The sequence below is a fragment of the Oncorhynchus keta genome, chromosome 13 (genome assembly GCF_023373465.1).
Source record: "Oncorhynchus keta strain PuntledgeMale-10-30-2019 chromosome 13, Oket_V2, whole genome shotgun sequence".
Taxonomy (NCBI): Eukaryota; Metazoa; Chordata; class Actinopteri; order Salmoniformes; family Salmonidae; genus Oncorhynchus; species Oncorhynchus keta.
The window spans coordinates 838,179-859,415 of NC_068433.1; the positions used below are offsets into that span (position 1 = coordinate 838,179).

A 21,237-nucleotide genomic window follows, 5' to 3' on the forward strand; every position below is an offset into this window, starting at 1 on the left:
TGTTACTATAACTGTCTTACTGTCTCTCTCTCTGTCTCCTCTCTCTCCTTCTGTCTGATTTCTCTGTCTCCTCTCTCTCCTTCTGTCTGGTTTCTCTGTCTCCTCTCTCCTTCTGTCTGATTTCTCTGTCTCCTCTCTCTCCTTCTGTCTGGTTTCTCTGTCTCCTCCTCTCTCCTTCTGTCTGGTTTCTCTGTCTCCTCTCTCTCCTTCTGTCTGGTTTCTCTGTCTCCTCTCTCTCCTTCTGTCTGGTTTCTGTCTCCCCTCTCTCTCCTTCTGTCTGGTTTCTCTGTCTCCCCTCTTCATTGTGTGTGGGTTGCTGATGAGGACATGACCATGGGTGAAGTGTGTCCTCAGAAGAGGACCTCGACAAAGAACTATATTCGTCTTCTCCTCATCCTCGTCCCTGTTATCAGCCTGCTAACCTGTCTACTGCTGGTTCTACTGGCCTTCTCAGGTACACACACACACACACACACACACACACACACACACACACACACACACACACACACACACACACACACACACACACACACACACACACACACACACACACACACACACACACACACACACACATTCTTCTTCTTCTCTCCTTATTAATATACGAACGTCTCTCCACTTCTCCCTGACCATCACAACGCTCTCCACTACTCCCTGACCATCACAACGTCTCTCCACTACTTCCCTGACCATCACAACGTCTCTCCACTACTCCCTGACCATCACAACGTCTCTCCACTACTCCTGACCATCACAACGTCTCTCCACTTCTCCTGACCATCACAACGTCTCTCCACTACTCCCTGACCATCACAACGTCTCTCCACTTCTCCCTGACCATCACAACGTCTCTCCACTTCTCCCTGACCATCACAACGTCTCTCCACTACTCCCCTGACCATCACAACGTCTCTCCACTACTCCCTGACCATCACAACGTCTCTCCACTACTCCTGACCATCACAACGTCTCTCCACTACTCCCTGACCATCACAACGTCTCTCCACTTCTCCCTGACCATCACAACGTCTCTCCACTTCTCCTGACCATCACAACGTCTCTCCACTACTCCTGACCATCACAACGTCTCTCCACTTCTCCTGACCATCACAACGTCTCTCCACTTCTCCTGACCATCACAACGTCTCTCCACTACTCCTGACCATCACAACGTCTCTCCACTTCTCCCTGACCATCACAACGTCTCTCCACTTCTCCTGACCATCACAACGTCTCTCCACTACTCCCGACCATCACAACGTCTCTCCACTTCTCCCTGACCATCACAACGTCTCTCCACTTCTCCCTGACCATCACAACGTCTCTCCACTACTCTGACCATCACAACGTCTCTCCACTTCTCCCCGACCATCACAACGTCTCTCCACTTCTCCCTGACCATCACAACGTCTCTCCACTTCTCCCTGACCATCACAACGTCTCTCCACTTCTCCCCCTGACCATTACAACGTCTCTCCACTTCTCCCTGACCATCACAACGTCTCTCCACTTCTCCCTGACCATTACAACGTCTCTCCACTTCTCCCTGACCATCACAACGTCTCTCCACTACTCCCTGACCATCACAACGTCTCTCCACTTCTCCCTGACCATCACAACGTCTCTCCACTTCTCTGACCATTACAACGTCTCTCCACTTCTCCTGACCATCACAACGTCTCTCCACTACTCCCTGACCATCACAACGTCTTCCACTACTCCCTGACCATCACAACGTCTCTCCACTTCTCCCTGACCATCACAACGTCTCTCCACTTCTCCCTGACCATCACAACGTCTCCCCCACTACTCCATGACCATTACAACGTCTCTCCACTTCTCCTGACCATCACAACGTCTCTCCACTTCTCCCTGACCATCACAACGTCTCTCCACTACTCCTGACCATCACAACGTCTCTCCACTACTCCTGACCATCACAACGTCTCTCCACTACTCCTGACCATCACAACGTCTCTCCACTACTTCCTGACCATCACAACGTCTCTCCACTACTCCTGACCATCACAACGTCTCCCCACTACTCCCTGACCATCACAACGTCTCCCCACTTCTCCCTGACCATCACAACGTCTCCCCACTACTCCCTGACCATCACAACGTCTCTCCACTTCTCCCTGACCATCACAACGTCTCTCCACTACTCCCTGACCATCACAACGTCTCTCCACTTCTCCCTGACCATCACAACGTCTCTCCACTTCTCCCTGACCATGAATGTATTTGTTTTGTATGTGTCCTTTATTTAACTAAGTTCGTTAAGAACACATTCTTATTTACAATGACGTCCTACTCCGGCCAAACCCGGACAACACTGGGGCCAATTGTGCGCCACCCTATGGGAATCCAAATCACGGCCGGTTGTGATACAGCCTTAGCATCGAACCAGGGTCTGTAGTGACACCTCTAGCACTGAGGTGCAGTGTCTTAGACAGCTGCGCCACTCGGGAGTCCAAATGACATAGCTCTCTTCGATTCTCCCTGACCATCACAAAGTACAGTACCAGTCAAAAGTTTGGACACCTACTCATTCCAGGGTTTTTCTTTAGTTGTACTATTTTCTACATTGTAGAATAATAGTGAAGTCATCAAAACTATGAAATTACAAATATGGAATCATGTAGTAACCTAAAAAGTATTAAACCAATCTAAACATATTTTATATTTGAGATTCTTCAAAGTAGTCACCCTTTTGCCTTGATGACGGATTTGCACGCTCGTGGGATTCTCTCAACCAGCTTCATGAGGTAGTCACCTGGAATGCATTTCAATTAATACATTTGAGCCAATCAGTTGTGTTGTGACAAGGTAGGTGTGGTATACAGAAGATAGCCCTATTGGGTAAAAGACCAAGTCCATATTATGGCAAGAATAGCTCAAATAAGCAAAGAGAAACGACAGTCCATCATTACTTTAAGACATGAAGATCAGTCAATACGGAACATTTCAAGAACTTTTAAAGTTTCTTTAAGTGCCGTCACAAAAACCATCAAGCGCTATGATGAATCTGGCTCTCATGAGGACCGCCACAGGAAAGGAAGACCCAGAGTTACCTCTGCTGCAGAGGATAAGTTCATTACAGTTATCAGCCTCACAAATTGCAGCCCAAGTAAATGCTTCAGAGTTCAAGTAACAGACACATCTCAACATCAACTGTTCAGAGGAGAATTTGCAGAATTGCTGCAAAGAAACCACAACTAAAGGACACCAATAAGAAGAGACTTTCTCCAAGAAACACAAACAATGGCGCAGAGTAGGTGAATGGATGATCTCCGCATGTGCCCACCGTGAAGCATGGAGGAGGAGGTGTGATGGTGTGGGGGTGCTTTGCTGGTGACACTGCCCTGAATGACAGGTCGCCACTGAGACTATATAGTATTGATTAATCAACTGTTATCAGAACGTCTATCTCTTCAATATATAGACTGTATGGTATTGATTAATAGACTGTATGGTATTGATTAATAGACTGTATGGTATTGATTAATAGACTGTATGGTATTGATTAATAGACTGTATGGTATTGATTAATAGACTGTATGGTATTGATTAATAGACTGTATGGTATTGATTAATAGACTGTATGGTATTGATTAATAGACTGTATGGTATTGATTAATAGACTGTATGGTATTGATTAATAGACTGTATGGTATTGATTAATATACTGTATAGTATTGATTAATAGACTGTATGGTATTGATTAATAGACTGTATGGTATTGATTAATTGGCTGTATGGTATTGGTTAATAGACTGTATGGTATTGATTAATAGACTGTGTGGTATTGATTAATTGGCTGTATGGTATTGCTTAATAGACTGTGTGGTATTGATTAATAGACTGTATGGTATTGATTAATTGACTGTATGGTATTGATTAATAGACTGTATGGTATTGATTAATAGACTGTATGGTATTGATTAATAGACTGTGTGGTATTGATTAATTGATTGTATCGTCTCCAGATTCATCCTGTGTTTGTTGTGTTTCAGGAATCTTTGGGAATGTTTTCTTTATGGGAGTCGAGTCAGGAGAGTCGGACCCCTATTCGGCACGGCGTACCCTGTCTCCACGGACACTCCGTTCACCGCTATCGGGACCTCTCCCTTTAACCCTAACGTGACCGGACCTGCCAGGACAGCGACCGCAGACCGACCCGACCGTGAACACAACCTCAAACCAACTGGAACTCACTATATTCCACACACGGACAATACTGTCACACACTCCTCTTCATCCTCTTCTTACTTCTCTTCCACTACTCCTCCCACCGTGGTTCACACAGACCCTCGTGATTGGGTGACCTCTATGACATCACTGGGCACCTCCTTGCCAATAAGCACCACCCAAGATCCTTCGAGTCCCGCCTCCAACCAAGGTAAGAACCCCCCCCCTCTCTCTCTCTCTCTTTCTCTCATTCAATTCAATAGACTTTATGACCTGCTAGTAGACCAGTGTCAACATGACTGAGAAGACACATGACCTGGTAGTAGACCAGTGTCAACATGACTGAGAAGACACATGACCTGGCAGTAGACCAGTGTCAACATGACTGAGAAGACACATGACCTGGTAGTAGACCAGTGTCAACATGACTGAGAAGACACATGACCTGGTAGTAGACCAGTGTCAACATGACTGAGAAGACACATGACCTGGTAGTAGACCAGTGTCAACATGACTGAGAAGACACATGATGTGGTAGTAGACCAGTGTCAACATGACTGAGAAGACACATGACCTGGTAGTAGACCAGTGTCAACATGACTGAGAAGACACATGACCTGGTAGTAGACCAGTGTCAACATGACTGAGAAGACACGTGACCTGGTAGTAGACCAGTGTCAACATGACTGAGAAGACACATGACCTGGTAGTAGACCAGTGTCAACATGACTGAGAAGACACATGCGAGAGGTGTTAGTGGGCTGACTGTGAAGGCTCTGAGAGAGGTGTTAGTGGGCTGACTGTGAAGGCTCTGAGAGAGGTGTTAGTGGGCTGACTGTGAAGGCTCTGAGAGAGGTGTTAGTGGGCTGACTGTGAAGGCTCTGAGGTGTTAGTGGGCTGACTGTGAAGGCTCTGAGAGAGGTGTTAGTGGGCTGACTGTGAAGGCTCTGAGAGAGGTGTCAGTGGGCTGACTGTGAAGGCTCAGAGAGAGGTGTTAGTGGGCTGACTGTGAAGACTCTGAGAGAGGCGTTAGCGGGCTGACTGTGAAGGCTCTGAGAGAGGTGTCAGTGGGCTGACTGTGAAGGCTCTGAGAGAGGTGTTAGTGGGCTGACTGTGAAGGCTCTGAGAGAGGTGTTATAGTGGGCTGACTGTGAAGGCTCTGAGAGAGGTGTCAGTGGGCTGACTGTGAAGGCTCTGAGAGAGGTATCAGTGGGCTGACTGTGAAGGCTCTGAGAGAGGTGTTAGTGGGCTGACTGTGAAGGCTCTGAGAGAGGTGTTAGTGGGCTGACTGTGAAGGTTCTGAGAGAGGTGTTATAGTGGGCTGACTGTGAAGGCTCTGAGAGAGGTGTTATAGTGGGCTGACTGTGAAGGCTCTGAGAGAGTTGTTAGTGGGCTGACTGTGAAGGCTCTGAGAGAGGTGTTAGTGGGCTGACTGTGAAGGCTCTGAGAGAGGTGTTAGTGGGCTGACTGTGAAGGCTCTGAGAGAGGTGTTAGTGGGCTGACTGTGAAGGCTCTGAGAGAGGTGTCAGTGGGCTGACTGTGAAGGCTCTGAGAGAGGTGTTAGTGGGCTGACTGTGAAGGCTCTGAGAGAGGTGTTAGTGGGCTTAGTGGGCTGTTTTTATCTGTTTTGATCAATTCGATTGAATTGATTAGATCAGATTTATACCATATTAGCATTCCCCCTGAGTCTCTGCCCTGTCCTGAGTCTCTGCCCTGTCCTGAGTCTCTGCCCTGTCCTGAGTCTCTGCCCTGTCCTGAGTCTCTGCCCTGTCCTGAGTCTCTGCCCTGTCCTGAGTCTCAACCCTGTCATGAGTCTCAACCCTGTCATGAGTCTCTACCCTGTCCTGAGTCTCTGCCCTGTCCTGAGTCTCTGCCCTGTCCTGAGTCTCTGCCCTGTCCTGAGTCTCTGCCCTGTCCTGAGTCTCTGCCCTGTCCTGAGTCTCTGCCCTGTCCTGAGTCTCTGCCCTGCCCTGAGTCTCTGCCCTGTCCTGAGTCTCTGCCCTGCCCTGAGTCTCTGCCCTGTCCTGAGTCTCTGCCCTGTCCTGAGTCTCTGCCCTGTCCTGAGTCTCTGCCCTGCCCTGAGTCTCTGCCCTGTCCTGAGTCTCTACCCTGTCATGAGTCTCTGCCCTGTCCTGAGTCTCTGCCCTGTCCTGAGTCTCTGCCCTGTCCTGAGTCTCTGCCCAGTCCTGAGTCTCTGCCCAGTCCTGAGTCTCTGCCCTGTCCTGAGTCTCTGCCCTGTCCTGAGTCTCTGCCCTGTCCTGAGTCTCTGCCCTGTCCTGAGTCTCTGCCCTGTCCTTAGTCTCTGCCCTGTCCTGAGCCTCTGCCAAGTCCTGACCCTCTGCCCTGTCCTGAGTCTCTGCCCTGTCCTGAGTCTCTGCCCTGTCCTGAGTCTCTGCCCTGTCCTGAGTCTCTGCCCTGCCCTGAGTCTCTGCCCTGTCCTGAGTCTCTGCCCTGCCCTGAGTCTCTGCCCTGCCCTGAGTCTCTGCCCTGTCATGAGTCTCTGCCCTGTCCTGAGTCTCTGCCCTGTCCTGAGTCTCTGCCCTGTCCTGAGTCTCTGCCCTGTCCTGAGTCTCTGCCCTGTCCTGAGTCTCTGCCCTGCCCTGAGTCTCTGCCCTGCCCTGAGTCTCTGCCCTGCCCTGAGTCTCTGCCCTGCCCTGAGTCTCTGCCCTGCCCTGAGTCTCTGCCCTGCCCTGAGTCTCTGCCCTGCCCTGAGTCTCTGCCCTGCCCTGAGTCTCTGCCCTGCCCTGAGTCTCTGCCCTGCCCTGAGTCTCTGCCCTGCCCCGAGTCTCTGCCCTGCCCCGAGTCTCTGCCCTGCCCCGAGTCTCTGCCCTGCCCCGAGTCTCTGCCCTGCCCTGAGTCTCTGCCCTGCCCTGAGTCTCTGCCCTGCCCTGAGTCTCTGCCCTGCCCTGAGTCTCTGCCCTGCCCTGAGTCTCTGCCCTGCCCTGAGTCTCTGCCCTGCCCTGACTCTCTGCCCTGCCCCGAGTCTCTGCCATGCCCCGAGTCTCTGCCCTGTCCTGAGTCTCTGCCCTGTCCTGAGTCTCTGCCCTGTCCTGAGTCTCCTGCCCTGTCCTGAGTCTCCTGCCCTGTCCTGAGTCTCCTGCCCTGTCCTGAGTCTCCTGCCCTGTCCTGAGTCTCCTGCCCTGTCCCGAGTCTCTGCCCTGTCCCGAGTCTCTGCCCTGTCCCGAGTCTCTGCCCTGTCCCGAGTCTCTGCCCTGTCCCGAGCCTCTGCCCTGTCCCGAGCCTCTGCCCTGTCCCGAGCCTCTGCCCTGTCCCGAGTCTCTGCCCTGTCCCGAGTCTCTGCCCTGTCCCGAGTCTCTGCCCTGTCCCGAGTCTCTGCCCTGTCCCGAGTCTCTGCCCTGCCCCGAGTCTCTGCCCTGCCCCGAGTCTCTGCCCTGCCCCGAGTCTCTGCCCTGCCCCGAGTCTCTGCCCTGCCCCGAGTCTCTGCCCTGTCCCGAGTCTCTGCCCTGTCCCGAGTCTCTGCCCTGTCCCGAGTCTCTGCCCTGTCCCGAGTCTCTGCCCTGTCCCGAGTCTCTGCCCTGTCCCGAGCCTCTGCCCTGTCCCGAGCCTCTGCCCTGTCCCGACCCTCTGCCCTGTCCCGACCCTCTGCCCTGTCCTGACCCTCTGCCCTGTCCCGAGTCAAAAAAAAGGGTTTGTTTTCTAATTCTTTGTGGATCTGTGTAATCTGAGGGAAATATGTCTTTCTAATATGGTCATACATTGGACAGGAGGTTAGGAAGTGTAGCTCAGTTTCCACCTCTTCTTGTGGGCAGTAGTGAGCACATCGCCTCCCAAACTACATGACTGGTTATTATCAACGGTTATCAATGATCATGATTATGCTCTAACACTTCTCTCCCCCTCTTTCCCCCTTTCTCTCTTCCCCCTCTGTCTCTCCCCCCTCTCTCTCCCCCTCTCTCTCCCCATGTCTCTCCTCTCTCTCCCCATGTCTCTCTCTCTCTCCCCCCTCTCTCTCCCCTCTCTCTCTCCCCCTCTCTCTCCCCCTCTCTCTCTCCCCCTCTCTCCCCCCTCTCTCTCCCCATGTCTCTCCTCTCTCTCCCCATGTCTCTCTCTCTCCTCCCCCTCTCTCCCCCTCCCCTCCCCCCCCTCTCTCCCCATGTCTCTCTCTCCCCCCTCTCTCTCCCCCTCTCTCTCTCCCCCTCTCTCTCCCCATGTCTCTCCTCTCTCTCCCATGTCTCTCTCTCCCCCTCTCTCTCCCCCTCTCTCTCCCCATGTCTCTCCTCTCTCTCCCCATGTCTCTCTCTCTCCCCCCTCTCTCCCCCTCTCTCTCCCCATGTCTCTCTCTCTCTCCTCTCTCCCCCTCTCTCTCTCCCCATGTCTCTCTCTCTCTCTCTCTCCCCCCTCTCTCTCCCCATGTCTCTCCTCTCTCTCCCCATGTCTCTCTCTCTCCCCCTCTCTCTCCCCCTCTCTCTCCCCATGTCTCTCTCTCTCTCCTCTCTCTCCCCCTCTCTCTCCCCATGTCTCTCCTCTCTCTCCCCATGTCTCTCTCTCCCCATGTCTCTCCTCTCTCTCCCCATGTCTCTCTCTCCTCTCTCCTCCCTCCCCTCTCTCTCTCCCCATGTCTCTCTCTCTCCTCTCTCCTCCCCTCTCCCCCCCCTACAGACTGTGTCCTGATCTCAGAAGCCCAGTGCACCATGCTTCCCTATAACCAGACGTCTCAGTCACCAGGGCTAGCGGTGGTGAGGGCCTCGGAGGTTGACATGTTTCTCAAGTTCTTTTCCTATTTACACCGGCTCGGCTGCTACAGACACATCATGCTGTTCGGCTGCACGCTTGCTCTACCAGAATGCATCACTCCACACCACGGACAACCCAGGTAGGGGAGTGCGTGTTGGTACAGTGCTGTTACTTCTCCTAAATTACTATTTATTACCCCTCTCCTCTCCTCCTCTGCCCCTCTCCTCCTCTCCCCCTCTCCTCCTCTCCTCCTCTCCATTCATATTATTATTACCCCTCTCCTCCTCTCCCCCTCTCCATTCATATTATTATTACCCCTGACGGCAATATCTGAGGTGTGTCCTTAAAAAAACGTGCCAAATCCCCATTTCAGTATGTGCTGGCGGGGATATTTAAGACCAACCGAAAACTGTTAGCAGTTGGTTTTGACTGCAGCAGCAACCTGTCCCGAGGCACAGTACTCGTAACTCACAGAGAACAGAAGAGATGGTTTTTCTTTGTGCCCGTTAAGCTCATATTTGTTTTTTTCAAGTAGAAGCCCTCCTCTGAATGATGTTTTGTTGACGTAGATATGATCTGTTAATATTATCAACAGATTAACAAATATTAACCGATCATGTTGGGGAGGAACAAACCAGTGAGGAGACAAGCCCTTTATCTACGGTATTTTAGCCACCACCTCTATTGGGGTGTAGAAACCCCTCCTTCATTCCTATAATACAGTATCAACAGTAGTAGTCCAAGACTATATCATGTCATGTCATTCCTGCTTACAAGCAAAAACTAAAGCAGGAAGTACCAGTGACTCGCTCAATAAGAAAGTGGTCAGATGATGCAGATGCTCAGCTACAGTAATGTTCTACAGACTGGAATATGTTCTGGGATTCCTCCAATGGCATTGAGGAGAACACCACATCTGTCACTGGCTTCATCAATAAGTGCATGGAGGACGCCGTCCCCACAGTGACTGTACGTACATACCCCAACCAGAAGCCATGGATTACAGGCAACATCCGCACTGAGCTAAAGGGTTGAGCTGCTGCTTTCACGGAGTGGGACTCGGACGCTTATAAGAAATCCTGCTATGCCCTCCGACGAACCATCAAACAGGCAAAGCGTCAATACAGAACTAAGATTGAATCCTACCACACCGGCTCTGATGCTCGTCGGATGTGGCAGGACTTGCAAACTATTATGGACTATAAAGGGAAGCACAGCCATGAGCTGCCCAGTGAAACGAGCCTACCAGACGAGCTAAATTATGCGTGCTTCGAGGCAAGCAACACTGAAGCATGTATGAGAGCACCAGCTGTTCCGGACAACTGTGTGATCACTCTCTCCGTAGCCGATGCGAGCAAGGCCTTTAAACAGGTGAACATTCTCAAGGCCAGAGGCGCAGAATGATTACCAGGACGTGTGCTCCGGGCATGTACTGACCAACTGGCAGGTGTCTTCACTGACATTTTCAACCCGTCCCTGACCAAGTCTGCAATAACATGTTTCAAGCAGACCACCATGTGCCCAATAACATGTTTCAAGCAGACCACCATGTGCCCAATAACACCAAGGTAACCTGTTTAAATGACTCCCGACCCGTAGCACTCACATCTGTAGCCATGAAGTGCTTTGAATGGCTGGCCATGGCTCACATCAAAACCATTATCACAGGAACCTCGACCCACTCTAATTTGCATACCGCCCCAACAGATCCACAGATGATGCAATCTCTATTGCACTCCACACTGCCCTTTCCCACCTGGACAAAAGGAACACCTATGTGAGAATGCTGTTCATTGACAACAGCTCAGGGTTCAACACCATAGTGCCCTCAAAGCTCATCACTAAGCTAAGGACCCTGGGACTAAACACCTCCCTCTGCAAATGGATCCTGGACTTCCTGATGAGCCACCCCCAGGTGGTAAGGGTACGTAACAACACAACTGCCACGCTGATCCTCAACACTGGGGCCCCTCAGGGGTGCATGCTCAGTCCCTTCCTGTACTCCCTGTTCACCCATGACTGCACGGCCAGGCACGACACCAACACCACCAGTGAGTTTGCTGTTATGGGCCGCGCAGTGGTCCGTGCCACTAGAGATCCTGATTCGCGTCCAGGCTCTGTCGCAGCTGGGTCAGGGAGAGGTTGAATATGTCAGTGGAGACACTTGCCAGTTGGTCCGAGAGGGGTAATAATAATATGAATGGAGAGGGGGAGAGGCTTTGAGTACACATCCAAGTAATCTGTCTGCGGCTTTGTGAATGTTGACCTGTTTAAAAATCTTGCTCACATCGGCTACCGAAAGTAGCAGACGTCCAGAACAGCTGGTGCTCTCATGCATGCTTCAGTGTTGTTTGCTTCAAAGCTATCGTAAAAAGCATTTAGCACGTCTGGAAGGTTCACGTCAATGGGCAGCTCTGGGTTTCCTGTAAATACATTAATTTATATTGACAAAAGTATCACTATTCATTGCACTTCTCCCGAACCATTAAATTCACACTTCAATCTAAAAAACGATCTATTTATTACAGATCATACCTATTACAGATCATACCTATTACAGATCATACCTGTTACAGATCATACCTGTTACAGATCATACCTATTACAGATCATACCTATTACAGATCATACCTGTTACAGATCATACCTATTACAGATCATACCTATTACAGATCATACCTGTTACAGATCATACCTATTACAGATCATACCTATTGCAGATCATACCTATTACAGATCATACCTATTACAGATCATACCTATTACAGATCATGCCTATTACAGATCATACCTATTGCAGATCATACCTATTGCAGATCATACCTATTACAGATCATACCTATTGCAGATCATACCTATTACAGATCATACCTATTACAGATCATAACTGTTACAGATCATACCTATTACAGATCATACCTATTGCAGATCATACCTATTACAGATCATACCTATTGCAGATCATACCTATTACAGATCATACCTATTACAGATCATACCTATTACAGATCATACCTATTACAGATCATACATATTACAGATCATACCTGTTACAGATCATACCTATTGCAGATCATACCTATTACAGATCATACCTATTACAGATCATACCTATTGCAGATCATACCTATTGCAGATCATACCTATTACAGATCATACCTATTGCAGATCATACCTATTACAGATCATACCTATTACAGATCATACCTATTACAGATCATACCTATTACAGATCATACCTATTACAGATCATACCTATTACAGATCATACCTATTACAGATCATACCTATTGCAGATCATACCTATTACAGATCATACCTATTGCAGATCATACCTGTTACAGATCATACCTGTTACAGATCATACCTATTACAGATCATACCTATTACAGATCTCTCTCTATTCTCTCTCTCCTTTTCTCTCTCTATTCTCTCTCTATTCTCTCTCTATTCTCTCTCTCCTTTTCTCTCTCCTTTTCTCTCTCTCTATTCTCTCTCTATTCTCTCTATTCTCTCTCCTTTTCTCTCTCCCTCTCTACCTCTCTCCTTTTCTCTTTTTCTATTCTCCTATTCTCTAGACGTGTCGTCCTACCCTGTCAGTCGTTCTGTGAGTCGGCCAGAGAGGGCTGTGGACCTGTCCTCCAGCTGTTCAATGCATCATGGCCTGACTTCCTGCGATGCTCCCAGTTCACCAACAACACTTCCGGGTTGCCAGGGTTGTCGTCCATGGCAATGCAAGCCGAGTCGGGGGTCAGCCCAGGTACAGGGGTTAACTCCGCACTCCTCAGCCCCAACTCCATCCCTTCCAGCTGCTACTCTCCCAGACAGGTCAAAGGCAAACCATGTGAGTCAGAACATGCTTGTTCACTATAGACACACTATACACACTATATACGCACTATATACACACTATATACGCACTATATACACTATATACGCACTATATACACACTATACACACTATATACGCACTATATACACACTATACACACTATATACGCACTATATACACACTATACACACTATATACGCACTATATACACACTATACACACTATATACGCACTATATACGCACTATATACACACTATACACACTATATACACACTATACACACTATACACACTATATACACACTATACACACTATATACGCACTATAGACACACTATACACACTATATACGCACTATACACACTATACACACTATATACGCACTATATACACACTATAAACACTATATACGCACTATACACACTATACACACTATATACGCACTATAGACACACTATACACACTATATACGCACTATATACACACTATACACACTATATACGCACTATACACACTATACACACTATATACGCACTATATACACACTATACACACTATATACGCACTATATACACACTATACACAATATATACGCACTATATACACACTATACACACTATATACGCACTATATACACACTATATACGCACTATACACACTATACACACTATATACGCACCATACACACTATATATGCACTATATACACTATATACACACTATATACGCACTATATACACACTATACACTATATACACACTATACACACTATATATGCACTATATACACTATATACACACTATATACGCACTATTAACACTATATACGCACTATACGCACTATACACACTATACACACTATACACACTATATACGCACTATATACACACTATACACACTATACACAATCACTAGACTATATATACACACTATGTTAACACTATATACACTCTATACACACTATACACACTATACACACTATACACACTATATACGCACTATATACACACTATACACACTATACACACTCACTAGACTATCTATACACACTATGTTAACACTATATACACTCTATACACACTATATACAATCACTAGACTATCTATACACACTATATATACACTATACACACACTATTAACACTATATACGCACTATACACACTATACACACTATACACACTATATACGCACTATATACACACTATACACACTATACACACTCACTAGACTATCTATACACACTCTGTTAACACTATATACACTCTATACACACTATACACAATCACTAGACTATATATACACACTATGTTAATACTATATACACTCTATACACACTATATACACTCACTAGACTATCTATACACACTATATATACACACTATACACACTAACTGACTATATATACACACTATGTTAACACTATACACACTATACACAATCACTAGACTATCTATACACACTATGTTAACACTATACACACTATACACAATCACTAGACTATCTATACACACTATGTTAACACTATACACACTATACACAATCACTAGACTATATATACACACTATGTTAACACTATACACACTATACACAATCACTAGACTATCTATACACACTATGTTAACACTATACACACTATACACAATCACTAGACTATATATACACACTATGTTAACACTATACACACTATATACAATCACTAGACTATCTATACACACTATATATACACACTATACACACTAACTAGACTATATATACACACTATGTTAACACTATACACAATCACTAGACTATATATACACACTATGTTAACACTATATACACTATGTTAACACTATACACAATCACTAGACTATATATACACACTATGTTAACACTATACACACTATACACACTATGTTAACACTATACACACTATGTTAACACTATATACACTCACTAGACTATCTATACACACTATGTTAACACTATACACTATGTTAACACTATACACACTATGTTAACACTATATACACTATATACACTATGTTAACACTATACACACTATGTTAACACTATACACACTATGTTAACACTATATACACTATGTTAACACTATACACTATGTTAACACTATATACACTATATACACACTATATACACTATGTTAACACTATACACACTATGTTAACACTATACACACTATGTTAACACTATACACACTATGTTAACACTATACACAATCACTAGACTATATATACACACTATACACACTATACACACTATACACACTATATACGCACTATAGACACACTATACACCCTATACACACTATATACACTATATACACACTATACACACTATATACGCACGATAGACACACTATACACACTATATACGCACTATATACACACTATATACGCACTATATACACACTATACACACTATATACACACTATATACACACTATATACACTATATACGCACTATATACACACTATACACACTATATACGCACTATACACACTATACACACTATATACGCACTATATACACACTATACACACTATATACGCACTATATACACACTATACACAATATATACGCACTATATACACACTATACACACTATATACGCACTATATACACACTATACACACTATATACGCACTATACACACTATACACACTATATACGCACCATACACACTATATATGCACTATATACACTATATACACACTATATACGCACTATATACACACTATACACACTATATACGCACTATACACACTATATATGCACTATATACACTATATACACATTATATACGCACTATATACACTCTATACACACTATACACACTATATACGCACTATACACACTATATACGCACTATATACACACTATACACACTATATACGCACTATATACACACTATACACACACTATTAACACTATATACGCACTATACACACTATACACACTATACACACTATATACGCACTATATACACACTATACACACTATACACAATCACTAGACTATATATACACACTAGTTAACACTATACACACTATATACACTATGTTAACACTATACACACTATATACACTCTATACACACTATATACAATCACTAGACTATCTATAAACACTATATATACACACTATACACACTATTAACACTATATACGCACTATACACACTATACACACTATACACACTATATACGCACTATATACACACTATACACACTATACACACTCACTAGACTATCTATACACACTCTGTTAACACTATATACACTCTATACACACTATACACAATCACTAGACTATATATACACACTATGTTAATACTATATACACTCTATACACACTATATACACTCACTAGACTATCTATACACACTATATATACACACTATACACACTAACTAGACTATATATACACACTATGTTAACACTATACACACTATACACAATCACTAGACTATCTATACACACTATGTTAACACTATACACACTATACACAATCACTAGACTATCTATACACACTATGTTAACACTATACACACTATACACAATCACTGACTATATATACACACTATGTTAACACTATACACACTATACACAATCACTAGACTATCTATACACACTATGTTAACACTATACACACTATACACAATCACTAGACTATATATACACACTATGTTAACACTATACACACTATATACAATCACTAGACTATCTATACACACTATATATACACACTATACACACTAACTAGACTATATATACACACTATGTTAACACTATACACAATCACTAGACTATATATACACACTATGTTAACACTATATACACTATGTTAACACTATACACAATCACTAGACTATATATACACACTATGTTAACACTATACACACTATACACACTATGTTAACACTATACACACTATGTTAACACTATATACACTACTAGACTATCTATACACACTATGTTAACACTATACACACTATGTTAACACTATACACACTATGTTAACACTATATACACTATGTTAACACTATACACACTATGTTAACACTATACACACTATGTTAACACTATATACACTATGTTAACACTATACACACTATGTTAACACTATATACACTCACTAGACTATCTATACACACTATATATACACACTATATACGCACTATATACACTCTATACACACTATATACACTCACTAGACTATCTATACACACTATGTTAACACTATATACACTCTATACACACTATACACACTATACACACTATATACGCACTATATACACACTATACACACTATACACACTCACTAGACTATCTATACACACTATGTTAACACTATATACACTCTATACACACTATATACAATCACTAGACTATCTATACACACTATATACACTATGTTAACACTATACACACTATATACACTCTATACACACTATATACAATCACTAGACTATCTATACACACTATATATACACACTATACACACACTATTAACACTATATACGCACTATACACACTATACACACTATACACACTATATACGCACTATATACACACTATACACACTATACACAATCACTAGACTATATATACACACTATGTTAACACTATATACACTCTATACACACTATACACACTCACTAGACTATATATACACACTATGTTAACACTATATACACTCTATACACACTATACACACTCACTAGACTATATATACACACTATATACACTCTATACACACTATACACACTATGTTAACACTATACACAATCACTAGACTATCTATACACACTATGTTAACACTATACACACTCACTAGACTATCTATACACACTATGTTAACACTATACACACTATACACACTATATACAATCACTAGACTATCTATACACACTATATATACACACTATACACACTAACTAGACTATATATACACACTATGTTAATACTATATACACTCTATACACACTATACACACTCACTAGACTATCTATACACACTATGTTAACACTATACACACTATACACACTATATACAATCACTAGACTATCTATACACACTATATATACACACTATATACACTCACTAGACTATATATACACACTATGTTAACACTATACACACTCACTAGACTATCTATACACACTATGTTAACACTATACACACTATACACACTATATACAATCACTAGACTATCTATACACACTATATATACACACTATATACAATCACTAGACTATCTATACACACTATATATACACACTATATACACTCACTAGACTATATATACACACTATGTTAACACTATACACACTATATACGCACTATATACACACTATACACACTATATACACTCACTAGACTATATATATACACACTATGTTAACACTATACACACTATATACGCACTATATACACTCTATACACACTATATACACTCACTAGACTATCTATACACACTATATATACACACTATATACGCACTATATACACTCTATACACACTATATACACTCACTAGACTATCTATACACACTATGTTAACACTATATACACTCTATACACACTATACACACTATACACACTATACACAATCACTAGACTATCTATACACACTATATATACACACTATATACGCACTATATACACTCTATACACACTATATACACTCACTAGACTATATATATACACTATGTTAACACTATATACACTCTATACACACTATATACACTCACTAGACTATCTATACACACTATGTTAACACTATACACACTCTATACACACTATACACAATCACTAGACTATCTATACACACTATATATACACACTATATACAATCACTAGACTATCTATACACACTATATATACACACTATATACACTCACTAGACTATATATACACACTATGTTAACACTATACACACTCTATACACACTATATACACTCACTAGACTATATATACACACTATGTTAACACTATACACACTCTATACACACTATATACAATCACTAGACTATATATACACACTATGTACACTATGTTAACACTATACACACTATGTTAACACTATACACAATCACTAGACTATATATACACACTATGTTAACACTATATACACTCTATACACACTATACACACTATACACACTATACACACTATATACGCACTATATACACACTATACACACTATACACAATCACTAGACTATCTATACACACTATGTTAACACTATATACACTCTATACACACTATACACACTCACTAGACTATCTATACACACTATGTTAACACTATATACACACTATACACACTATACACACTATATACACACTATATACACACTATACACACTATATACAATCACTAGACTATATATACACACTATGTTAACACTATACACACTATACACACTATACACACTATATATACACACTATACACACACTATTAACACTATACACAATCACTAGACTATCTATACACACTATACACACCACTTCCTGTGTGTGTATTTAGATCTAACTGTTGTTTTGTTGGTCTGTTCTGCAGCTGTCTGTGGAGGACACGACCACTTCCTGTGTGTGACTGGACTATGTATCCCCAGGAAGCTTGTTTGTAACGGATATAACGACTGTGATGACTGGAGTGATGAGGCAGAGTGCGGTAAGTATACAAGCACCGATGGACACACACCCCCTGGTCTCTCCTGTTGTTGGTAGAACACACCCTGGTCTCTCCTGTAGATAGTAGAACACACCCTGGTCTCTCCTGTAGATAGTAGAACACACCCTGGTCTCTCCTGTAGATAGTAGAACACACCCTGGTCTCTCCTGTAGATAGTAGAACACCCCCTGGTCTCTCCTGTAGATAGTAGAACACACCCTGGTCTCTCCTGTAGATAGTAGAACACACCCTGGTCTCTCCTGTAGATAGTAGAACACACCCTGGTCTCTCCTGTAGATAGTAGAACACACCCTGTTCTCTCCTGTAGATAGTAGAACACCCCTGGTCTCTCCTGTAGATAGTAGAACACACCCTGGTCTCTCCTGTAGATAGTAGAACACCCCCTGGTCTCTCCTGTTGTTGGTAGATAGTAGAACACACCCTGGTCGCTCCTGTAGATAGTAGAACACACCCTGGTCTCTCCTGTTGTTGGTAGAACACACCCTGGTCTCTCCTGTAGATAGTAGATCACACCCTGGTCTCTCCTGTAGATAGTAGAACACACCCTGGTCTCTCCTGTAGATAGTAGAACACACCCTGGTCTCTCCTGTCGATAGTAGAACACACCCTGGTCTCTCCTGTAGATAGTAGAACACACCCTGGTCTCTCCTGTCGATAGTAGAACACACCCTGGTCTCTCCTGTAGATAGTAGAACACACCCTGGTCTCTCCTGTAGATAGTAGAACACACCCTGGTCTCTCCTGTAGATAGTAGAACACACCCTGGTCTTTCCTGTAGATAGTAGAACACACCCTGGTCTCTCCTGTTGTTGGTAGATAGTAGAACACCCCTGGTCTCTCCTGTAGATAGTAGAACACCCCTGGTCTCTCCTGTAGATAGTAGAACACACCCTGGTCTCTCCTGTAGATAGTAAAACACCCCTGGTCTCTCCTGTAGATAGTAGAACACACCCTGGTCTCTCCTGTAGATAGTAGAACACAGCCTGGTCTCTCCTGTAGATAGTAGAACACACCCTGGTCTCTCCTGTAGATAGTAGAACACACCCTGGTCTCTCCTGTTGATGGTAGATAGTAGAACACACCCTGGTCTCTCCTGTAGATAGTAGAACACACCCTGGTCTCTCCTGTTGTTGGTAGATAGTAGAACACACCCTGCTCTCTCCTGTAGATAGTAGAACGCCCCCTGGTCTCTCCTGTAGATAGTAGAACACACCCTGGTCTCTCCTGTAGATAGTAGAACACACCCTGGTCTCTCCTGTCGATAGTAGAACACAGCCTGGTCTCTCCTGTAGATAGTAGAACACACCCTGGTCTCTCCTGTAGATAGTAGAACACACCCTGGTCTCTCCTGTAGATAGTAGAACACACCCTGGTCTCTCCTGTAGATAGTAGAACACACCCTGGTCTCTCCTGTTGTTGGTAGATAGTAGAACACCCCTGGTCTCTCCTGTAGATAGTAGAACACCCCTGGTCTCTCCTGTAGATAGTAGAACACACCCTGGTCTCTCCTGTAGATAGTAAAACACCCCTGGTCTCTCCTGTAGATAGTAGAACACACCCTGGTCTCTCCTGTAGATAGTAGAACACACCCTGGTCTCTCCTGTAGATAGTAGAACACACCCTGGTCTCTCCTGTAGATAGTAGAACACACCCTGGTCTCTCCTGTAGATAGTAGAACACACCCTGGTCTCTCCTGTTGTTGGTAGATAGTAGAACACACCCTGGTCTCTCCTGTAGATAGTAGAACACACCCTGGTCTCTCCTGTAGATAGTAGAACACACCCTGGTCTCTCCTGTAGATAGTAGAACACACCCTG

The 21,237-nt window shown here is 43.9% G+C and overlaps 1 protein-coding gene across 5 annotated transcripts in view; it reads left to right on the forward strand.

Annotated features, from left to right (window-relative positions):
- corin (corin, serine peptidase) overlaps positions 1-21,237 on the forward strand; it is a 179,121-nt gene that overhangs the window by 81,981 nt on the left and 75,903 nt on the right. For 2 of the 5 annotated variants that reach the window (XM_052458829.1, XM_052458831.1), the window contains exons 4-6: positions 8,815-9,028; positions 12,468-12,733; positions 19,286-19,399. In XM_052458829.1, the coding sequence (XP_052314789.1) occupies positions 8,815-9,028; positions 12,468-12,733; positions 19,286-19,399 (594 nt within the window). Of the gene's footprint in view, positions 1-310; positions 455-4,019; positions 4,406-8,814; positions 9,029-12,467; positions 12,734-19,285; positions 19,400-21,237 lie in introns of those variants that run through there. The other 3 variants (XM_052458833.1, XM_052458832.1, XM_052458830.1) reach the window with 3 other exon arrangements.